At 37.0% G+C, this 24,627-nt stretch overlaps 2 protein-coding genes across 8 annotated transcripts in view; one reads left to right on the forward strand and one right to left on the reverse strand.

Annotated features, from left to right (window-relative positions):
- The window catches only part of crb2b (crumbs cell polarity complex component 2b), an 87,359-nt gene that overhangs the window by 36,401 nt on the left and 26,331 nt on the right, over positions 1-24,627 (forward strand). The window contains 4 exon segments of one of the 2 annotated variants that reach the window (NM_001045162.1): positions 6,773-6,968; positions 8,418-8,557; positions 15,395-15,577; positions 16,311-16,424. In NM_001045162.1, coding sequence (NP_001038627.1) covers positions 6,773-6,968; positions 8,418-8,557; positions 15,395-15,577; positions 16,311-16,424 — 633 coding nt within the window. 2 annotated transcript variants of the gene reach the window in all.
- LOC147842510 (uncharacterized) lies at positions 791-5,581 on the reverse strand. 6 transcript variants are annotated; one of them, XM_087264191.1, is made up of 3 exons: positions 4,756-5,581; positions 4,559-4,653; positions 798-1,367 (listed from the first exon to the last, which is right to left on the reverse strand). In XM_087264191.1, the coding sequence occupies exons 1-2, from the start codon at positions 5,472-5,474 to the stop codon at positions 4,566-4,568; spliced, it is 807 nt and encodes a 268-aa protein (XP_087120317.1). In that variant the 5' UTR covers positions 5,475-5,581; the 3' UTR covers positions 798-1,367; positions 4,559-4,565. The 6 variants fall into 6 exon arrangements, with proteins under 6 accessions (XP_087120315.1, XP_087120314.1, XP_087120317.1 ...); XM_087264193.1 differs by lacking the exon at positions 798-1,367 and having other exon boundaries at positions 4,392-4,653; positions 4,756-4,952; positions 5,012-5,581; XM_087264189.1 differs by having other exon boundaries at positions 791-1,367; positions 4,559-5,443.

Raw genomic sequence — 24,627 nt, forward strand, 5'->3', positions numbered from 1 at the left:
TGTACCGCATGTCTTTGGACTGTGGGGAAACCGGAGCACCCGGAGGAAACCCACGCGAACACAGGGAGAACATGCAAACTCCACACAGAAACGCCAACTGAGCCGAGGCTCGAACCAATGTAGAAAGTCATTTATTCATTTTCTTTTCGGCTTAGTCCCTTTATAAATCTTGGGTCGCCACAGCGGAATGAACCGCCAACTCATCCAGCATACTTTATAGAAAGTGTTTTTTTTTTAAATTAAATTTAATGTATTTTTCGACAAGCTAGTTTTTATATAAATGTATTAGTTTGTAACTAAGCAAACGTTTATTTTTATTATTTGATCTTATTTGTGTATTTTTTTATTTGGACATCGTCTCAGCTCAAATCAATGACAATAAATGGGCATCTATTCATTTAATAAAAATAAAATATATTTTGTTAGTTTAAATGTTATAAACAAAAACAAAAAATGTGTTTTGTTTTATCATGAAATAAAAATATTTTAAGCAAATATTTCAGATTTTTTCATTTAGTTTGAAACGAAAATAAATCTAAAACAGAAACTTTTTTAAATAAAATTTGACAGATGTTGCAATTCTCTTAAGTTAATTAAAAGTCTTTTTAGACTTATTTAAAAATATATTTATATATATTTTTATATACACATAACATATACTTATTATATATAGAGAGAATATTTGCTCTCTATTTATCTTAATTTCTCTGTTAATAATATTTTATTTATTTGTTTAAAACTAAAATAATTCTATAACAAAAACAATTTTTTATTAATAAAATATCACTGACATTGCAATTCTATTCAATTCAATTCAGCTTTATTTGTATAGCGCTTTTACAATGTAGATTGTGTCAAAGCAGCTTCACATAAATGGTCATAGTAACTGGAACAGTGTGGTTCAGGTTTTAGTGTTTAAGTTCAGTTCAGTTCAGTTTAGCTCAGTTCAGTGTGATTTAATCATTACTGAGAGTTCAAACACTGAAGAGCAAATTCATCGATGCGCAGCTCTACCAATCCTGAACCATGCGAGGCAGTGGCGACAGCGGAGAGGGAAAAAAAAACTTCACCTGATGAGAGTGAAGAAAAAAAACCTTGAGAGAACCAGACTCAGTTGGGCACGACCATTTTAATTTCTCCGCTGGCCAAAAGTCTTGTGCAGAACTTCATTCGCCGTGGTTTATGCTGGAAGATGGCCTCAATGAAGACTCGTCTGTCCCTGGAGCGTCGCTGGAATCAGACACATGTTCTCCACTCCCCACGACCATCAGCGCAGCAGCAGCTCAGGATATGGCCTGGTCCCGGATATGGAATCCTTGGGATCATCACGTCGCTGGTCTTGGATCCAATCAGTGACTCCGCCTAATCTGAGGACCTCGGGATGAGTATCCCCAGGTGAAAATAGAGAATAAAGAAAATAATTAGCGTAGCTGCTGTTCATAGTGTATATAAGCAAGATGCAGAAGCCTGTGTGGAACCCGCTAGGTGATGCATTGAGTGTATGCTTTACTAAACAGATAGGTCTTTAATCTAGTTTTGAACTGGGAGAGTGTGTCTGAGCCTCGGACATTACCAGGAAGGCTATTCCAGAGTGTAGGAGCCATGAAAGAGAAGGCTCGACCTCCTTTACTTGATTTTGCTATTCTAGGTACTACTAGAAGCCCTGAATTTTGAGATCTTAAGGAACGAGTTGGTTCGTAGCGAGACAGAAGGTTGGTTAGATAAACAGGAGCTAGATTATTTAGAGCTTTATAGGTGAGAAGTAATATTTTAAATTCAATACGAAATTTAACAGGCAGCCAGTGTAAGGAGGATAAAATTGGGGTTATATGATCATATTTTCTAGACCTGGTCAGAACTCTGGCTGCTGCATTTTGTACTAATTGAAGTTTGTTAATAGAGGATGCTGGGCAGCCAGCAAATAGAGCATTACAGTAATCCATCCTAGAAGTCATAAAAGCATGGACAAGCTTTTCTGCATCTGAGATGGATAGCATATTTCGTAATTTAGCGATATTTCTCAGATGAAAGAAGGCAGTTTTTGTGACATGGGATATATGGTTTTTAAAAGTTAGATTGCAGTCTAATATGACACCCAAATCTTTTATAGTAGAGCTAAAGCTAACTTTGTATCCCTCTAATTGTAAATTGAGTTGCGAGATCTGCTGTGTGCAAGATTTAGGCCCAATAAGTAATAATTCTGTTTTGTCTGAGTTTAAGAGAAGAAAATTGTTGGTCATCCAGTCTTTGATGTCTTTGATACACTCAGTTAGTTTAGAAAGTTCAGACGTCTCGTCAGGTTTAGTGGAAATATATAATTGAGTATCATCTGCATAGCAGTGAAAGCTGATCCCATGTCTTCTAATAATGTCTCCCATAGGTAGCATGTAAATTGTAAACAGTAAAGGGCCTAAAACTGATCCTTGAGGCACCCCATACTTTACTGGGCAGATTTGTGAAGGCTGTCCATTAAGATTCACAAACTGGTAGCGGTCAGTTAAGTATGACTTAAACCATTGTAGAGCCTGTCCCTGGACACCTGTAGACTTTAAGCGATTTATGAGGATATTGTGGTCAATGGTATCAAATGCCGCACTAAGATCGAGTAAAACTAATAGTGAGACGCACCCTCGGTCAGCAGCTAAGAGTAAATCGTTGGTTATTTTCACTAAGGCGGTTTCTGTACTGTGGTGAGCCCTGAAACCTGACTGAAACACTTCAAAAATATTGTTCGTCTGCAGATAAGAGCATAATTGAGTGGAAACAACTTTTTCTAGTATTTTAGACATAAATGGAAGATTAGAAATAGGCCTATAGTTAGCTAAGTTGTTGGTGTCTAGTTGCGGTTTCTTAATAATAGGCTTAATAACAGCTAGCTTGTAAGAGTTTGGAACATGGCCTATAGATAAAGAAGAGTTGATAATGTTAAGAAGAGGTTCTCCTATAGCAGGTAGCAGCTCTTTCAGTAATTTTGTTGGAATTGAGTCCAGCATACACGTAGCTGGTTTAGAGCTATTTATAATTTTTACTAACTCTTCATGTTCTATGATTTTGAAGCAGTGTAGGTTATTATTATGATTTAATGAAATATTTACAGGATTTGGAGTATAAGCCGGTGCAGAAAGTTTGGCATCTCCTATTTTCTGTCTAAAGCCTTCTATTTTATTACTGAAAAAATTCATGAAATCATCACTACTAATTTGCGGTGGAGTAGTTTGTTCCAAGGATGACCGATTATTTGCTAATTTAGAGATGGTGTTAAATAAAAATCTAGGATTGTTATGATTATTTTCTATCAGTTTGCGCAGGTGCTCGGTCCTGGCAGATTTTAGAGCCCTCCTATAGCTGGACATACTGTCTTTGTACGCAATTCTAAAGACCTCTAAATTAGTTTTTTTCCATTTACGTTCCAGGGCGCGGGTTGCTGTTTTGAGCGCACGAGTATGACTATTATACCACGGTATAGTTTTAATCTCTCTAGCCTTTTTTAATTTGATGGGTGCCACAGTATTTAGTGTGCTAGTAAAGATGGCATCCATACTGCTGGTTACTACATCAAGATCATTTGAGTTTGCGGGTGCATTACGAAATAGAGAGAGATCAGGTAAGTTATTTATAAATTCATCTTTAGTTGACGGAACAATAGCTCTACTAGGGCGGAGTATTGGAGCGGGTTTGCTGATTTCAGGTAAACATAGCTTATATAGTAAGAGGTAGTGATCTGTAATATCATCACTTTGTGGTATAATGTCTACGTCAATAACCTCGATTCCATAAGACAGAATTAGATCTAATGTATGCTTTAAGCGATGGGTTGGACCCACAACGTTTTGCTTTATCCCAAGTGAGTGTATTAAATCCATAAACGCGAGTCCTAATGTATCATTAGCGTCATCTATGTGGATGTTAAAGTCACCTACAATTAGCATTTTATCAGTTTTGACTAGTAAGTCAGAAATAAAATCAGAAAATTCTTTTAGAAATTTGACATAGGGTCCTGGGGGTCTATATATGGTGATTAAAGCGAGAGATAACATAGGTTTTTGTATAGTATCTGGCAGCTGAACATTAAGCGATAATACTTCAAAGGAGCTAAACATAAGTCCGTTTCTCTGTTTAATATTAAGGAAATCACTAAAGATTGATGCAACTCCACCACCACGACCAGTTTGACGAGCCTCATGTTTATATAAGAATCCTGGAGGAGTTGCTTCATTTAAGCTAATATAGTCATTTTGTTTCAGCCAGGTTTCAGTGAGACAGAGTGCATTAAGATTGTTTTCTGTTATTATTTCATTAATGATAAGTGCTTTAGGTGCAAGTGACCTGATGTTTAGGAGACCAAGTTTTACGAAATTTGTATTTTCACTTTCTACTGGTTTTTCTGGTTTGATTCTTACTAGATTTTTCCTGGAGCACACAGTACGTTTATTTCTTAATCTAATAATACGAGGAACAGACACAGTCTCTATAGGATTCGCCAGATATGCCTTACTGATGTTTAAGTGGGGTGAACAAGAGTCTAAGTGGCTATAGTGTGAATTTTGTGAATTTTTACCTGCTAGTCAGATGGTGCGAAGTAGTCTGGAGATGTTGTCCGACAGGAGTTCAGCTCCGGCTCGACTGGGGTGCAGGCCGTCAGGACGGAAGAGCCTAGGACGCTCCCAGAAAAGATTCCAGTTATTAGCAAAGAGCAATTTCTGTTCTTTACACCATGTTATTAGCCACTCATTCAAAGCTAAAAGTCTACTGAACCTTTCATTTCCTCGGCGGTAGGTAGGAAGCGGCCCAGAAACGATGATCTGCGTGGCGGGCGAGGTGCGTCGAACCGTCTCGATCAGGCTCCTGAAGTCCTTCTTCAGGATCTCCGACTGCCGGAGCCCGGTGTCGTTTGTCCCCACGTGGAGGACAACGGCACCAGGGCTCTCGGCAGCGCCCAGGATGGTTGGAATCTGTGTAGAAATATTTCTCACACGGGCACCAGGAAAGCAGAAAGTACGTACTTTATTACCTTTTGAGGAGGCGGCACGGACGTGACGAACGATCGAGTCACCGATGATGGCCACATCGGGACCCGACTCGCGGAGAGGGGAGAAGCGGTTCTCCGTGGAGATCTCGAACACAGGCGGAGACGTTCTGCCCCGGGATCTGGGAAGCACCTTGCGCGGCTGCACCCAGGCGCCGTGGTAGCCGGGTGTCGGCGTGAACGACGCCTGGCTGAGCCGCGCCCCGGGTGCGCTGGGCCTGGACAGAGAAGGACGCGGGGTTGAGGTAGAGGGAATGATGTGGTTGTAATTTCCACGTACCTTAGGTGATGAGACGGCCTTAGCATTAGGTACGACGAGAAGCCGTTCCCGTAGCCGCGACCGTCTTACCACCAGCGCGCGGATCTGGGACTCCACTTCTTCCAGCTCCAGCTCCAACGCCTCCATCGATGCTTCTCCTGCACACAAGGACAGAGACGGAAGCGACATTTTACGGGGTAAAGAGCAAAGCCAGTAAGTCAAAAGTGTATGGTTAAAGAGGTCGGTAGCTTTAGCTGACCAGCGGCGCTAGCAGGCTAAAGCTACAAACAACAGGCGGATGCTCGAGGGACAGACCGTTTTTAAAGCAGTTTTGTTTGTATAAATGTATTAAGGGTTTGGTCACCCTAAGTAGGAGAGACAAATACTTAGCGAATGAGGAAGAATTTAATTTAATTCTCTTTGCAGTCTTCATTTTAATTAATAAAATAATTAATTAGTTTGTCTAATTTAACTTTTTACACTTATTTAATAGTTTATTAATATTATATTTTACTTTTTTGGAGGACGTTCTTTATTTTTTAATTAACTGCAAATAATATTGATCAGTTTATTTATTTTTTATGAATTAATTAAAAAATAATAAAAAATATGAAATTGAATTTTTGTAATAAAAAATGAATAAATTAAGTTAAGTATGAATTATTATTGATAATTATTATTTGATTTATTATTTACCTAATGCATTTTATTAATTAAGTAAATAAGTAAAGTTTGTAATTTAATTTAAATAATTAAATAAATAATTGATTAAATTAAAAATACATATTTTTTATTATATTTTTTAAAAGCATTTTATAATTTTTTAAATTTCAGTTTTATAAAGAAATCCATTCACGCATTCAGTTTCCTTTGGCTAAGTCCCTTTATTCATCAGGGGTCGCCACAGTGGAATGAACCAACTTATCCAGCATATGTCCAGCGGCAACCCAGTACTGGGAAACATTCATGCACGCTCATTCACACACATACACTATGGCCAATTTAGTTTCTTCATTTCACCTGTTCTTCATGTCATTGAGCACCTGGAAAACATGCAAACTCTACACAGAAATGCCAAATTGACCCAGCCGGGGCTTGAACCAGCAATCTTCTTACTGTAAGGGTGACAGTGCTAACCACTGAGCCACCATCTCGTCTCTAAATAAATCCATTCATAGGAAAAAAAAAAAATATATATATATATATACCACCAAAAATCTATTTAGACCTTTAATGTTTTGAACCCCATCTAAAAAGGTTGCGGCAGGAAAGGCATCCTCTGCATAAAAACTTAAGTTGGCGGTTCATTCCGCTGTGGCGACCCCCGATTATTAAAGGGACTAAGCCGACAAGAAAATGAATGACCCCATCTAAAAAGCCATTAAAGGCGCAGTCAGACTTGTTCAGTTGTGTACACCATGCTACAGACTGATGACCGTATTCATTTATACCACTGCATGTGTGTTTCCCCTGTGTGTGTCCTGCAGGTCTCAACTGTGAAGTGGACGTGGATGAATGTGAAGCGTCTCCCTGCCAGAACGGCGCCGTCTGCCATGATCACGTGGGTCTGTACACCTGTGAGTGTGTGCCGGGGTACGAGGGCATCAACTGTGAGCTGGACATCGATGAGTGTGAGAGCTCACCCTGCCGCCATGGAGGAGTCTGTCTGGATATGGTCAACGGGTCAGTGGATTTGACCGGTCTCAGGTTATGCTGAATATAGGGTTATTAACCTTATCACCGGGAAATGAGGAACAAATCTCAAAAGCCCCTGCGACATATTTAGTGATGCACTGATCTTAATTTTACATGGCTGATGCAGATTGTTGATGCTTTTAAGAAGCAAATTGGCCGATTTTAATACAGATATAAATTAATTATTCATTTAAATTATTCATTTAAATCAATTATTTATTTAATTATTTAAATTAAATTATCAAATTTAATCATTTACTTAATTAATAAAATGCATTAGGTAAATAATACATCAAATAATAATTATCAATAATAATTCATACTTAACTTAATTTTTTCATTAATTTTTTAATAAAAAAAATTCAATTTCATATTTTTTTATTATTTTTAATTAATTCATAAAAAATAAATAAATTGATCAATATTATTTGCAGTTAATTAAAAAATAAAGAACGCCCTCCAAAAAGTAAAACATAATATTAATAAAGTATGAAATAAGTGTAAAAAGTTAAATTAGACAAACTAATTAATTATTTAATTAATTTATTAATTAAAATGTAGACTGCAAAGAGAATTAATCTTAATCTTAATTTTACATGGCTGATTCAGATTGTTGATGTTTTTAAGAAGCAAATTGGCCGATTTTAATACAGATTAAATTAATTATTCATTTAAATCAATTATTTATTTAATTATTTAAATTAAATTATCAAATTTAATCATTTACTTAATTAATAAAATGCATTAGGTAAATAATAAATCAAATAACAATTATCAATAATAATTCATACTTAACTTAATTTATTCATTTATTTTTTTAATTAAAAAAATTCAATTTCATATTTTTTGTTATTTTTAATTAATTCATAAAAAATAAATAAATTGATCAATATTATTTGCAGTTAATTAAAAAATAAAGAACGTCCTCCAAAAAGTAAAACATAATATTAATAAAGTATGAAATAAGTGTAAAAAGTTAAATTAGACAAACTAATTAATTATTTAATTAATTTATTAATTAAAATGAAGACTGCAAAGAGAATTAATCTTAATCTTAATTTTACATGGCTGATTCAGATTGTTGATGTTTTTAAGAAGCAAATTGGCCGATTTTAATACAGATTAAATTAAAGTCGCTTATTCATCTGGCGTCGCCACAGCGGGATGAACCGCCAACTATTCCAACATATGTTTTATGCAGTGGATGCCCTTCCAGCTACAACCCTGTACTGGGAAACACATATACACACTCATCTACACACACTCATACACTTAACCTCTGAGCCGCAGTGTCGCCCTTTGACACATCTCTGAGCAAAACTCGACCAGGACGTGAGAGATCTATCACCACACTACATAATCTGCTCTCTAGTAAAACAGCTTAAACTCTAAATATCCTTTATAAGACATATATTAAGCGCAGTGTGTGTTCGTCAGGTATGAGTGTGACTGCAGTGGCACTGGATTCATGGGCTTTTTCTGTGATATTGACATCCCCGAGTGTTCTTCTGACCCCTGTCAACATGGCGCCACCTGCCTGGAGGGAGTAAACCACTACACCTGCATCTGCTGGACAGGTAAATGGACTTTAATTTCCTTATTTTGTTTAATTATAACAGGTGCATTGCAGAATGTATTGCATTTATCAGTGGTATATGTTTTTAACACCACGCTGCCACCTAGAGAAACATGTAGGACATTGCACAGAGAAATGTAAGATCAACACTAGGTGGCTTTGAATAAATAGTCTACTGTGTTAATGTCAAATATAATAATAAATATTTAAGAATTATAGGGTGACACAGTGGCTTGGTGGTTAGCACTGTCAACTCACAGCAAGAAGGTCGGTGGTTTGAGTCTCAGTTGGGTCAGTTGGCATTTCTGTGTGGGGTTTGCATGTTCACCTTGTGTTGGTGTGGGTTTTCTCCGAGTGCTCCAGTTTCCCCCACAATCCAAACACATGCGCTATAGGGGACTTGGGTAAACTAAATTGGCTGTAGTGTATGAGTGTGTGTGAATTAGTGTGTATGGATGTTTCCCAGGACTGGGTTGCAGCTGGAAGGGCATCCGCTGCGTAAAATATTCGCTGGATAATATGCTGCCGATTCATTCTGCTGTGGTGACCCATGATGAATAAAGAGACTAAACCAAAGGAAAACAAATGAATGAATGAATAAATAAATGAATGAATAAATGAAAATGCTTGTTTTTTTTTGAGAATAATATTTTCAGTTTTCCATAAAGTAATTTGCATTGTTCTGTGTAAAACGCATACATTATACTGGTGTATACAGCAAGTCAGCGTGTTTTAATATCAATGCCATAGCATTTTAGTTAGAAATTTGTATTAATAATTTAATTAATATTAATATTTTATGTTCCATTTTAGTTACAGTGTTAGTTAATTTGTTGTTATATTATATATATATTGTTGTTATATATTATTTTAAAATAAATTAATAAACATATAATGATTTTTTCATTAATTTATATATATGTTTTTTGTCTGTGTAATTATTTTGTATTATTTATTAAAATATATATAATAAATACACTATCGGTAAAAAGTTTAGGGTCAGTTTTTTTAATCAAAGAAAATTATTCTGTTCATCAAGGTGGCATTTATTAAGTGTAAAATTGTTAAATATTTATTAAAATATTTAATAGCTGCTTTTTTTATTGTATGTAATTTCAAATGAAAGTATTACTCGAATTATAAATAAAATAAATTAATTTAAATAATAAAATAATTTTTTTATAATTTTATTTTATTTCAGTAAAATGTGTTTAAAGCAAAAACAAATGTTATAGTTATAATATAGCTATAATAACCATGGTGTAAATCATTCAAATGTCAATGTTAAAATCAATGTAAATGTTATTATTACATTTTCAAATGAACGTAAAAGCTTCAGTGCCACAACAACTCCTAAATCCTGAAACCTGAAATAAAATGTTATGACATTCAGAACAAAATTAAAAGTACAAATATTTGTATAAATTATTAATTAAAATGTTTTACTAATCAGCTAATTTAACTTGCATTAAAATGTGCTTAAGCAAGTAACCAAAACATATATAAATGCATTCTATGAATTATATTATTATTATTATTAATAATGCATCACATCTAAAATGCTACATTCATTAATTTTCCTTTGGTTTAGTCCCTTTATTCATCAGGGGTTACCACAGCGGAATGAACTGCCAACTTTTTAAGCATATGTTTTACTCAGTGGATGCCTTTTCAGCTGCAACCCAGTACTGGGAAACACCCATACACAACGTCCAATTTAGTTTATCCAATTCCCCTATAGCGCATGTGTTTGGACTGTAGGGGAAACCGGAGCACCCGGAGGAAACCCACACCAACAAAGGGAGAACATGCAAACTCCACACAGAAATGCCAACTGACCCAGCCACAACTCGAACCAACAAGCTTCTTGCTGTAAGGTGACAGTGCTAACCACCGTGCCGCCTGTTTTAAGTCAGTTTAACATACGTTCAATGGACTCATACGGTTAATTTGATTCAGCTTAAAAATTGAAGGCAACCAGGATTCTTTTACAGTGTGTAAAATCCGCCAAAGTCGTTTACGTATGCGTGAGTGGATATAATTGCGGTTGGCACAAGTGAAGTCCATCTGCTCAGTCATAATCTTTCCCCCCTGGAGATTTTAACCTCACCCAACTATTTAATCTCACTTTAAACGTATTAACAATTACATTTGCGTTTGGTGATGGAGCACACGTATGCTTTTCTTAATGCTGCTTAATTGGGTTTTAGAGGTTAAAGATATGGGCTGCTATCTGAACGGCTGTAGGTTTGAACCGCGGAGGGTTTATCATGCAGGAACCGTCACTATTGAATTAACCTCCGCTTGATCCAGGGACGCCAAGTGTTTTGTAAGTCGCTTTGGATAAAAGCATCTGCTAAATCATGAGCAGATTTACTATAAATGGAGGAGACGTTTTAATGCTGAATGATCTGAATGTACGGCGGGCCTGAAAGTATTTTCTATTTTCTCAGTGCCTCCCACGGGTTTGAAATATGCTTGCGGTGAATCAGGGCATCTTCCGTCCATTCCATATCTGCTTACAAACAAAAAGGGAAAATGAAGAAAAAAAAAAAAAAGATTTTGGCTCGATTTTCGTTTTTTTTTTTTCATTTTTATTCATTGTAGAAAAACGAATAAACGACTTTAAAATTAATTATAGACATGTAGGCGGTGCTGAAACATCCATTTTCCTCTGATTGGACAACCAAACCCTTAGCCCTTAAAATAAGAGCCGGATCAGCACCCAGGCTTTTAATTATTATTATTTAATGATATATATTTTATTTAATATATATATATACATAAACTAAGTTTACATATTCTGTCATTTGATCAGTTATCAGGCTTACATTCATTGTGTGTGCATAAATTATATACAGACGTAAATTAGCAGTATTATTACACATTTGCCATTAAAATAAGGTCATAGTTCGCTGCCAAACATCTTGCTGCTGTGCACCTGATGCTGAGCAAAGATAGCCGTTTCCAAGCAGCACCTGGATTGCGTGATTGCTTCCGAGCAAGGCCTGTAAAATAATGATGATTTTAATAATAATAATTATAATAATAACAATAATAATGGCGATGCAGTGGTGCAGTAGGTAGTGCTGTCGCCTCCCAGCAAGAAGGTCGCTGGTTCGAGCCTCGGCTGGGTCAGTTGTTGTTTCTGTGTGGAGTTTGCATGTTCTCCCTGCGTTCACGTGGGTTTCCTCCGTCTGCTGTAGTTGGTGAATTGGGTTGGCTAAATTGTCCGTAGGGTATGAGTGTGTGTGTGTGAATGTGTGTGTGAATGTTTCCCAGAGATGGGTTGTGGCTGGAAGGGCATCCGCTGCGTAAAATTGTGCTGGATAAGTTGGCGGTTCATTCCGCTGTGGTGACCCCGGATTAATAAAGCGACTAAGCCGACAAGAAAATGAATGAATGATAAAAATAATAATAATAAATGCCTATAGTTCGCTACCAAACGTCTTGCTGCTGTGCACCTGATGCTGAGCAAAGACCTGGTTTGCTTGATTGTTTCCGAGAAAGGCCTATATAATAATAATGATGAAAATAATAATAATAATAATAATAGGCTAATATTTATAATTAATATTGTTCACTTAGTGTTTTTTTATTGTTTAGTTTTTTAATAGTTTTTAACAGGACCAGAATAAAAACACATTGGGCCCAGTTGTTATAACAAAGGGTGCCTTTTAAAAATTAATGTATTGATTTTGATTAGGCTATATATATATATATATATATATATATATATTGTAGCGAGGCAGAGGGAAAACAGCGACACAGTTGGGCAAGTTTACAGACAAGTCCCCGGAGGGTGCTTTATTTACAACGTGAGGGTGGTGTAAAAGGTGCTCTTCTTCGGTGTGAGGTGCTCTGGTGCTCCGGGAAGTAGGTGAAGGACAGTTAGTAGTCGGGTGTAGGATCGTCACGAGCTGGAGTCCGCTAAGGAGAGACAGAGAGACAAGCATTAGCACAGGGAGTCATTGAAGGAATGAAGCTCATCTTCTCCTGGCGTAGGTTGGGCTTATATGCCTCTCTGCGTGATGCCGTCCAGCTGTGAGCGATCCTGGCTTGATGATGGTCCAGCTGGGTGAAATTAGCGACCAGGGCGACGTGGCATGTGAGCGCTCGTTACAATATATATATATATATATATATACAGTTGAAGTCTTAATTATGAGCCCCCCTTTTATTTATTTTTTTATTTTATTTAAATATTTCCCTTCAAGGCAGTTGTTAATTTAAAAAAAAACTTTTTTGGGACAATATTATTAGCCCCTTTAAAGTAAATTTTTTTTCTTGATAGTTTACAGAAAAAACCATTGTTATACAATAACTTGCCTAATTACCTTAACCTGCCTAGTTAACCTAAATAACCTCGTTAAGCCTTTAACTGTCACTTTAAGCTGTATAGAAGTGTCTTATAAAATATATAGTCAAGTATTATGTGCTGTCATCATGGCAAAGATAAAATAAATCAGTTATTAGAAATGAGTTATCAAAACTATTGTGTTTATAATTGTGTTGAAAACATCGTCTCTCCGTTAAACAGAAATTGGAGAAAAAAAATAAACAGGGGGGCTAATAATTCTGACTGCAACTGTGTATATATTTATATATTTAAAGATATTAACCAACTAACCAATCAGTCAGTACATTAACTAATCAACCAATTTAACTTAAAATGTGCTAAAATTAGTACAATTGAAAACATGTATAAACTATCCAGTCATTCGGTATCTTGTGCTAAAAAATATTCTAATTAAAAAATATATATAAACTCACCACCCACATAGCAAAAGATCTCTGGTCTAGCTCTAGCTCACACAATCAGCTTTTGCTTGGCCCACATGCCGCAATGAATTATGGTTTATGACTAGACCAAGTCTGGCTTCCAGACAAAGGACGCACTGTACCCTTAAGACATATCACCCTGCAGCCCAAGACCGGTTACTCACTGAAGCAAAGCAGGGCTTAGCCTGGCTAGTATCTGGATGGGAGACCACATGGGAACACCAGGTTGCTGTTGGAAGTGGTGTTAGTGAGGCCAGCAGGTGGCACTCAACCTGTGGTCTGTGTGGGTCCTAATGCCCCAGTAAAAGTGAAGGGGACACTATACTTTTAGGTAAAGCAAAAATTCCATGGCACTTCTTGTAAAGAAGTGTAACCCCGGTGTCCTGGCCAAATTCCCTCAATCGGCCCTTTCGATCACGGCCTCCCAACGTTCCCCATTCACTAAATTGGCTCTATCACTTTCTCTCCACTCACTGGCGCTGTTTTCCTGTGGCTGCCGTCGCATCATCCAACTAGATGCTGCAAACTGGTGGTGGTGTGGAGAGACCCCCCTCATGATTGTGAAGCGCTTTCGGTGTATGGCCATACACAGTAAATGTGCTATATAAATACACATTACATTACATCATATTTGTTACGTCCCGACCAGTCTAGGGTTGGTGGGAACAATAACAAGTGTAAAAAAAAAAAAACAAAAACAAAGAGATAAACTCAAATACTCAATTTAGGGTTTTCCCCTTCTCCTGTCCCAACTCACAATAATCACAACGCTGATCAAGTAGTAACAATATTTATTATTTACTTAGACAACAAAGATAGAAGCATCTCTTCGGGAGGGAATCCAGGCCAAAATAATAAACAAAAAGCTAACTTGCGGGGAAATAATTCTAACTTACCTGCTCAAATAAAAGCACCCCAAATAAAATTACAGCAAACTTCCCTTTCTCCCTTGCTACCACAAACCAGGAGAAAACGTTTTAAAGTAAATGGCGATTCCCAACCTACCGCTTCTGTTTCTAACCAAAAATAATATATATAAATATTTAATCAGAAAAGCCAATAGATTCAGATTTAACAGAGAGCAGTTTTAGAAAATAATTAAATTGTCAGTAACAGAAATCGATCAATTCACACCAAGTAAACCAACAATTTGGGGCAGGAGATAGGAGACGCTCGGAACAACAGCAGCGGCGGCGACGACGACAGAGATTTGCGACCTGCACCGAGCAGAAAGATCTCCCCATTGTTCCTCTCCTCCAGCTTATATACGCTCCCACATGCAACACGGCTGGACCGCAATCAAGCGCAGCTCTAGAGGGAGGGGGAGAGAGAGAGAAAGCTGCGCATGCTCCACAGCGCACAACACAACATCAGCTCCAAATGCATAAACAAAACACAAATCTGTATATAATATTTATATATATATATAAAATAAACAAACAAATAATTAATACGTTCTATAACGTAACACATTACATTACCATATCTGGGCCAAGTCTCAGCCAGGTTATTAACCAATAATAATTGAGCCTGAACTGGGCCAGATATGTTGGTGTGTCACGACTGCAACTAAATTGATAAACCCACGAAGCATTATGCTTTAGGCGTGCTATGGGCATGCTTTTATTTTGAAGTGACCTGATTGGTAGAACTTTTTTTCCTTATTCGAAAATTAATAAAAATGTATTTTAAATGTGTGTCAAGATAAGCCAAACTTACATGGCCCACATCAATTTTTAACATCTGGGCCAAATACTACATTTGACATCTGGCCCAAGTATCGTTTGCTGCCTGTTGGGCAAACTGACATCAGTCAAACTGACATCATCAGAGAAAGACTGCCCTGAAGTAGATGCTCAGATTCTGATTAAACATTACCAAAACAAACCTTTTTTCCAAGTGGATGAACATGTAAGTAATAATTAAATGTACCAATGTGCGCTTGCAAAGTCAACATTGTAAGTTTTGATTTCATGTGAAGTTTAAACTTAGCGATGCTAGGTCTGTTGTTTACAGTCTTCAGAAGTCCTGGAGTTCTTCTTGTGGTTTATTTCAGGTTATGAAGGAGTGAACTGTGAGCTGGATGTGGACGAGTGTGTTTCTCAGCCATGTGAGAATGAAGGCCAGTGTTTCCAGCGCTCAGACTCCAGCCTCTACAGAGTTCTGCCTGAACTGGACACTGACTTCAGCTTCCAGAGCGCAGCCGGTTACCTGTGCCAGTGCGTATCTGGCTTCACAGGTGAGAGACGCTGTTAAATTCTTCATAACTGGAAACTGTGACCCTTTTTATTCGTATTGTGACGCAGTGCCTATAGAAACTGAATATTAGGCGAGAAAACAGTGGGCGTGGCTTGTTTATTTCTACTGCGAGCTGATTGGTTGAAGTAAAGTAGGCTTTTCCTTCAGGAAGATGGGGTGTAGGATTTGGGGAGAGTCATTACAACCTAACAGACTCCTCCTGCTCAAAACTGACAGCTAAAGGGGCGTGGTTAGGTATGTTAACCACGCCCAATACTTCAGACTGACCTAATCTGAGAATTGAACTGAAAACAAACAGGAAGCACATTTTCAGATTTCAGTTTCAGATTACAAGAGCAAACCGTTTTTGGTAACACTTTATAATAACCACACACTATGAACCATTTATTAAGCATTAGCATTAGAGTAAAAGTACACGTTTAAATGTACTCAAAAAGTACTCGTTACCCAATAATTTTACTCAAGTAGATGTAACGAAGTAAATGTAACTCGTTACTACCCACCTCTGTGCATTTGTAATATTTTTAAGAGCACTACTTTTTCACCCGGGCTTTCACCTTTCTTTTAAACACAAAAGAAGACATTTTAAAGTAAGCCGAAAACCCGAAACTATTGACGACTACTGTATTTTTGAAGGGCAATGCTTACTGGTTTTCAGCTTTCTTTAAAATATCTTCTTCAGTGTTTACATTTCTCCATCTTCTGCTTCACAGGTGAAAACTGCTCAGTGAATGTGAATGAATGCGAATCTGCGCCATGTGAGAACGGAGGATCTTGTGAAGATCTCGTCAATGCTTTTCAATGCTCATGTCCCCCAGGGTTCGCAGGTATGTAAATGAACTCTGTATATTGGCATTGTTTTAGTTAAAGAGGGGCTAATAAGATGTTTTAAAGGGCACATAGTTTACCCCTTTTTATGATTTAATATTATTATTATGGTTGTTCTAAGTGTGCCAGGTTAGGATCAGTTCAACACACAGTTCAGATGTTTTTATTATGTGTTTAAAAGTGTCATGTTGTGGGCGTGTACACAGCTCGCTGTTTTAGGGGCGTGTTGCTTCACATGAAAATTTGTTTCGGCTTCCCGCCTATAGTAACAAGGGGGCGGAGCCAAGAGCTCCCACGTTCTGTGTTTGCAACAGACAGGCAGACAGGGAGAAGCTAAGCTAGGATCAGCATTCAGCTAAAGTGTCCTAATATTGTGTTGAGTCCTTTATAACATGAATAAATGCAACTGTGTTCAGAAAACACTGTCATTTTCGTAGAATATGCACTTAATCATTGTTGTAAAAAAAAAAATAAATGAGTGAAAAGAGAAGAGAAGAACCCAGTCCAGGAGACTCGAAACAAGCAGAATTCCTTTATTGAGACGTGTTGGTTAATCTGCAGTCATACAGCGTCTTTAAGATGTCCAATGTGTCTGCAAGAGCCTACTAGAGGTCTGCAGTCTGCAAGTTCTTTAACAAGTCTCTCACAAGTCTCACACAAGTCTGAATTAGTCAAAGATTTCATGGCTATATTGTGTTCTTAGGAGGAGGGGATATAGCTAAACAAAGTATGCAAATTAAGAGTTGTGGTCGGCAGGGTAAACTGCTTTTTCAGGCCTAATCTCATCATGTTCTGGAGACAGAAACCGCCTGACCATTTGATCGAAAAGAGAAAACAATAGACACCCCATGCTGTGAAACTGACAATTTGCATTACATTGGCTTAGCCTGTAATCAGAAAGACAAAAGGTTAATGTCTTTCCTAGCTGGGATGTTAATGAAATTATATAATTAAAAACCAGAGAATATAACTTTTTAGTTATACGTAGATTATTGTTAATTTGAAATTAGATGATATAAATTTATATTTCCACATCATCTTCTGATGATTTTAATACGGGTCGTTTGAATCCATTTCAATAGTATCTGAATGCAGCCTTGATGATGCAAGCTGAGGCTGCATATTTTAGTGATGCAATGTCAGACACAATGCACTCAATGAAGCTAGTGACGTCACTATGAGGGATAGGGTTAGGGGTAAGGTTTGGTGAGCATTTTAAAAAGCGTCCAGCCGCAACCCAGTACTGGAAAACACCAATACACACTCATTTAAACACATACTTATACACTAAGGCCAATTTAGTTCATCCAATTCACCTATAGCGCATGTGTTTGGACTGTGGGGGAAACCGGAGCACGGGGAGAACATGCAAACTTTAAACAGAAATGCCAACTCACCCAGCCGGGACTCAAACCAGCAACATTCTTGCTCGAGACGATAGTGCTACCCACTGAGCCACCGTCCAGCCCTAAGAATTGCATTGTTTTTGCTAATTTTAAATTAGTTTGAACAAACAGCAAACATCATTTTCATTTTTTGAATGTAACTTGAGCCTTTTCAGCATTAAAACTACTTAAATCAAGCATTAAAGGTGTAAATGAACAGAAAACACCCATAAATAACACACTTTTGGGGAAACGGGTAATTACCAGATGTTTTCACTGTGTCTGGACCAGCTGTAACTAGCTGCCAAAAGTCAGAACAGGTCAGCAGTTTTGATTTGTGTGTGTGTGGTTGTATTTAATCTGTGAACTGCGATTCCATCCAGTCTGAGGAGATCAAAGCTTCTGAAAGTTTTAGCCAGTTCTAGAACACATATTGTTACGTTTATCTCGCGTCTCTTAGCAACAGGCTGCATGTTTGAGTTTGAGGTGTTTCAGTGACTTCTTGCTCACACTGTAAAGCTGATTTTCTCCATCTAAACATTCTTAAATCAAGCACATTAAGGAAGGAAAACATGTTAAGCCTTGTGAAAATAGGTCAAATAATTAAATTTAAGCTTAAAACAAGAACACAATTCAGAGATTTGAAGGCCTAATAGTCATTATTAAGATAGTTATTTAAAAATGTAAAAGTCACTGTTGATTTACCAATGTTATGAATTTTGATATTTTAAACTTTATTTAGAAATTATTTTTTCCTTATTTTTATTTTTTTAAGTTTTTGATCCTTTGCTCTTGATTTAAGACCTTTTAGTTTTATATCTCGATTTAAGAATTTTTTTGAGTTTTTGATCTTGATTTTAAAAATGTTTTCGATCGTTTGATTTTGATTTAAGAATGGTTTTGATCTTGATTTAAGAATTTTTTTGATTTAAGAATGTTTTTCATCTTTTGATTTTGATTCAAGAATGTTTTTGATCTTTTGATCTTGATTTAAGAATGTTTTTAATCTTTTAATCTTGATTTAAAAATGTTTTCGATCTTGATTTAAGATTTTTTTTATTTTGATTTAAGAATGTTTTTGATCTTTTGATCTTGATTTAAGAATGTTTTTGATTTTGATTTAAGAATGTTCTCGATCTTTTTATTTTGATTTAAGAATGTTTTTAATCTTTTGATCTTGTCTTATTAATATATTTGATCTTGATTTAAGAGTATTTTTGATCTTTTGATCTTGATTTAAGAACTTTTTAATCTTCTAAACTTTTTAAGATTATTTTTGAACTTTTGTTCTTGATATATTGATCTTCAAGATGTTTCTTATCTTTTGCTTTTGAATATTTTCAATGATTTTATATATATGCTCTTTATTTTAGAAGCTTGACATTTAAGTTGATTCAAGAGTTTTTGATCATTTTAAAAATATATTTGATCTTTTGATCTTGATTTAAGAACATTTTATTTTTTTGCTTTTATCTTGATTTAAGAATCTTTTACTTTATTTTGTCGTGATTTAAGAATGTTGGCGATGTAGCCAAACAAAATTATAAAAATATATTATAAATATAGTAAAAATGACCTTTTATCTGTACCAATAAACAGCCAATATCTTGATAATAAGCAGAAAATAAGCCAGTAGTAAGCAGCGGGAATTATACTAAAATGTTACTGGAAAAATATATAGTGAATACAAATATATAGTGAATACAAATATATAGTGAATACAAATATATATATATATATATATATATACATACATATACAAAACATATAATATGCGATAAAAATAGTGAAAAATATATGAAGAATTTGGATGCAAAAACTGCTAAATGCCGTTTGAAATTTTCCTCTAAATTGACGATTTTTACCAGGCTTCTGTGTGTATGTTCAGTAATATGACTTTTATGGCAAAGAAAAAGTCCTTTTCCTGGTCTTTAAAGTGAAATATCTTAACATAAACAAAGGAGGCTGAGAAAAATATTAATTTCGATGGAAATTTCAGACGGCACTTGGAGGTTTTTTAAACTGAACTCTTCATATAGTAAATATTTAAACATATATAATAATGTTACTGTGAAAAATCTCCTTGCTTTTTTAAACAAAGAATACAAATTTCATATGAGAGCTAATAACTTTGCCTTTAACTATATTTATATGCTGGTTATAAAATCAGATGACATTTGAGAAGTGCTGTAGTGCATTCCAGCCTTCAGAGGCCTGAACATCCCACACAGACACCGAGCTGAAATCTGCAGTAATGAGTGAAGCTCTTGCTGGCACACAGAAAGGCATCGCTCCGGCATTCCTGATGTCAGCGCTGACAGGAGCCAGCAGGACACGCAGGGAGGATCTGTGGATTATTATCCCGGCAGGGCAGCTCCACTCGGGATTCATCCTCCGTAATCACTCCTGGTACCGAGAGCACAGACCCAGAAAACGCAGGATTGTGTGTGTGTGTGTTGGAAGCTGTCAGGTGTATGTGTGTCAGTGGCTCCGGACAGGACGTTTGGCAGGATGAGAGGACTAATAGTGAAAGTGATTTGCTGTGGCCTGCTTCTGCTGACAGGTAAAGTGGCGGAGCTTTCTGGAAGTCTGCAGGATTTCCGCATTAATGTCGAATTAACCTGCTGAGAGGCGCAAATCTGCTGCCTGAGAAAGAGCGAGGGACTGACTGACGCTTGGACTGAAATGAAGGAATTTGGGATAAAATCGTGAGGAGTGTAGAAAGTGTGCAGGGGGTTTTGTTCAGGTTTTGTTAAGCACATGGTTAGGTTAGTTATCCACACACACACACACAAAGTGTATGCTATGTCACGTCAACAAGTGATTTTCTCACTCTGTGTTTTTGTTTTTCTCAGCATTAATGCGCATCGTGACATTACATAAGAAATCTTCCTGTCTGAAAGTTCATTTATATGGTAACACTTTAGTTTAAGCAACAATTCACACTGTTTACCACTGGCTTGCCCATAATTAAGATATCGGCTGTCTATACTCATAAACTATGATCTTATTCTACATCCCTAACACCAATAATCAACACCTCACCCCAAATACTGCCTTAATAACTATTATTAAACAGCACATTTGTAGTTTAGTCACATAAAGTCATCAATGGTTAGGAAAATGTGACATTATTTATTAATTGAGTTAGTTTTTTTAAATGTAGAACGTGTGCAGGGGTTTTGTCAAGCACTTGGCTAGGTTAGTTATCAAAACACACACATGCGCACACACACACTTCACCTTATCACTTCAAGTGATTTTCGGATTATTTTTGGCCAATGCAACATTATAAATAAGAAATCTTGCTTTCTGAAAATGAGTTTATGCTTTAAAACAAGTACAAATATCTGCAGTTCAGAAATATTATTTATGTATTGATATTAATACATATATTATTGTATATGTTGTTACTTTGATTTTATTTGCCCCCATTTTAAACTAAATTCTATATAAAACACTACATTAATGTACATTAAAAACAATAAATGTGGCCATTGTTTACCATGAAAGACTTCTTAAGGCTGATTTATACTTCTGCGTCAAACGGCAGCGTATGCTACGGCACTGACGCATAGCCCTTCGCCGTGGCCGTCGGCGTCGCTGACGTGCACCTCTCAAAAAATGTAACTACACGTCGCAACGACGCGTAGCGCAAGCTCTGTGATTGGTCGGCTTGGTAGACGAGTCTGGGCGGGACCGAGAGCCGCGCGAATGGTGCGAGCGATTGTTTACAAGTGTGGAGTCCCGTGAAGGAGCTCCGGATGGAAAGTTTTGTTTTGTGTTTACCTCATAGTTAAAGTTGTTGCACGTCCGCCGGTTCCTGCCACAAAATGAGCGAGTTTGAGTCACTTGTACATCCCGGAAGTGTTCAGGAAAAGCAAAACAGAGGCGAAGAAACTCGACACAGAGGAACATTTACACCTCACTGCCAACTAGCGTTTCGGAAGTGTTAATGCAGACCGACAGAGACAGCAGCAGAAGTATAAATGCACAGCTACGCGCGTTGCATGCGCCGTGGGTTACGCCGGTCACCTGACGCAGAAGTATTAATCAGGCTTAAGGCTGATTTATACTTCTGCGTCAAACGCCAGCGTATGCTACGGCGCTGACGCATAGCCCTTCGCCGTGGCCGTCGGCGTCGCTGACGTGCACCTCTCAAAAAATGTAACTACACGTCGCAACGACGCGTAGCGCAAGCTCTGTGATTGGTCGGCTTGGTAGCGCTGATGAGTCTGGGCGGGACCGAGAGCCGTGCGAATGGTGCGAGCCTGATGGAGCGATTGTTTACAAGTGTGGAGTCCCGTGAAGGAGCTCCGGATGGAAAGTTTTGTTTTGTGTTTACCTCATAGTTAAAGTTGTTGCACGTCCGCCGGTTCCTGCCTCAAAATGAGCGAGTTTGAGCCACTTCTACATTCAGGAAGTGTTCAGGAAAAGCAAAACACCACCGAAGAAACTCGACACAGAGGAGCATTAACACCTCACTGCCAACTAGCATTTCAGAAGTGTTAATGCAGACCAACAGAGACAGCGCGCAGAAGTATAAATGCACAGCTACGCGCGTTGTATGCACCGTGGGTTGTGCCGGTCACTTGATGCAGAAGTATAAACCTGGCTTTAGGCTGCTTTCACACCTGTGAATCGATTCAGTTGTTCCAAAACAGGGATTAAAATTGTTTTATTGTTGCTCTTTGCTCTTGATGCGGTTCGCTTTCACACTGCAAAGTTTCTAAACGGACCGAATGAGCTAAAACAAGTCCCGTGTGAGTAAACTCTCCTCAGATTGGTCAGAGTTTCTATTTTGCAGAGTCCCGCTCAGCTGTCAGGGGAGGTGGTGGTGTTTGACAGGGCGACATGTCTGAAGAGCGAGGAGGGATGCGGTGGGGAGGGGTAAGAAGGGTGCGCGACGAATTTGAGGACCGGGAGAAAGACGCGTGATAACCGGGAGATTATCACTCTTTTACGGGCATCCTGGAGTCTCTGTGCTTTTGCGGGAGACTACCGAAACTTCCGGGAGACTTGGGATGTATGTTGAATGACCTCCTGTCCTACTCGTAATTCTCTCTTCATTTAAACCCCTTTTAAAAATGAGTTTACCATAAAGGTCTCCTTTAACTCTGTCAGATTTACTTATTTATACACTCTAAAGATGCTGGGTTGTTTTTAACCCAGTGTTGGTTCAAATATGGATGAAATAAACAATATTGGGTTAATTTTCATTTTCTATTATATTTAAATTACCCTATTTGACCCAATGGTTGTGTTTGTCCATTTTCGACAAACAATATTGGGATAAAACAACCCTGCATTTTATCATGTGTGTGTAACCGTACTCTCTTTTGCTCTGCGTTGTATAGTAAATGACGAGAGGACACCATTTCCAGTCTGCACAGAGAATGTTATTATGAGATGGGCGGCTTCAGCTCATTACATTAAATGTACACTGTCAACAAAAATAACATTCTACAATATAACTAATTGTTTTTACATCAGTAAATACAACAAATGATTCAAATTAATCTTAAATATGTATTTGTGTGCGTTAATTATGACCAGTGCCAAGTTCAATATGGAACAGGTAGAGCATACCTCCTTAGTTCAAGGTGGAAAAGACCGCTCAAACAATAGTGCAACATGTATGGCTGCTTGGAATATACCACCTTGACGTTAACCCAAAGGGGGAGAAGAGGTGAAACCACTGTCGCTTTGCAGACTCTTTTTACATTAACATTGTGAACACAAAACAGTTTTAAATGAACAGTAAGTAAACAGGAGGAAAATATAGTGAAACCAATAGGCCTGAAATAATCCTGTTACATATGTAGCCCTGTTCACAATACACATGTTTTAAAAGCAGTCAATCAGTATAGTTTCATGATTGGTAATGTCAGGAAATACTAAACACACTACAAACAACCATTATTAATAAAATGAAAACCCAATAGCAGGTGTCAATTTATTGTTAAGTGATTGTGCATATATTTACTGTACATTTGATTGAGTCATTAGTGTATTGATGGCAGTAGACTGCAGTAGCTACACACACAAATAAACACCAGATCCAGCCATATGCTGACACGTCAATCCTTTAACCAGGATTACTTCACTGACTGGTAAGGGATTAAAGTAAATGCAATTAAAAGTCAAGTTTATTTGCTTGTAGTGTGCTGTTCTCTGTGTTGAGGCTTCAGGAGTTTTATTAATAGTTTTCATGAGTTTTTGCTAAAGATTTATATTATCACCGCTGCATTTTCTGGTTTAGTCACAGGAAGTCTTTTTTTAATTATTTGTCGGACAGAATTGTTTCACTTTGAGTTTCAACTCGAAGCTCAATTTTTGACAGTGTCGCTTATTGCATGTATTATTACAATAACAACATTAATAATTATTATTATCTTTATTATTCATTCATTCATTTTCTTTTTGGCCTAGTCCCTTTATTAATCTGGGGTGGCCACAGTGGAATGAACCGCCAAATTATACAGCATATGTTTTACACAGCGGATGCCCTTCCAGCTGCAACCCATCACTGGGAAACATCAATTCACACTCATACACTATAGACAATTTAGCTCACTCAGTTCACCTAGCTCATCGGAGGAAACCTAAGGCAACAGGGGGAGAACATGCAAACTCCACACAGAAAAGCCAACTGACCCAGCTGAGGCTCGAACCACACACACACATATATATATATATATATATATATATATATATATATATATATATATATATATATATATTATTTTTTTTTAATTAATTAATTATATATATATATATATATATATATATATATATATATATATATATATATATA

Source organism: Danio rerio, chromosome 8 (genome assembly GCF_052040795.2).
Source record: "Danio rerio strain M-AB ecotype USA chromosome 8, GRCz13ab, whole genome shotgun sequence".
In the NCBI taxonomy this organism is placed as follows: Eukaryota; Metazoa; Chordata; class Actinopteri; order Cypriniformes; family Danionidae; genus Danio; species Danio rerio.

Coding starts and splice junctions, on each gene's coding strand:
- LOC147842510 (XM_087264189.1), bottom strand. CDS start 5,432: ATGGAGGCGTTGGAGCTGGAGCTGGAAGAAGTGGAGTCCCAGATCCGC.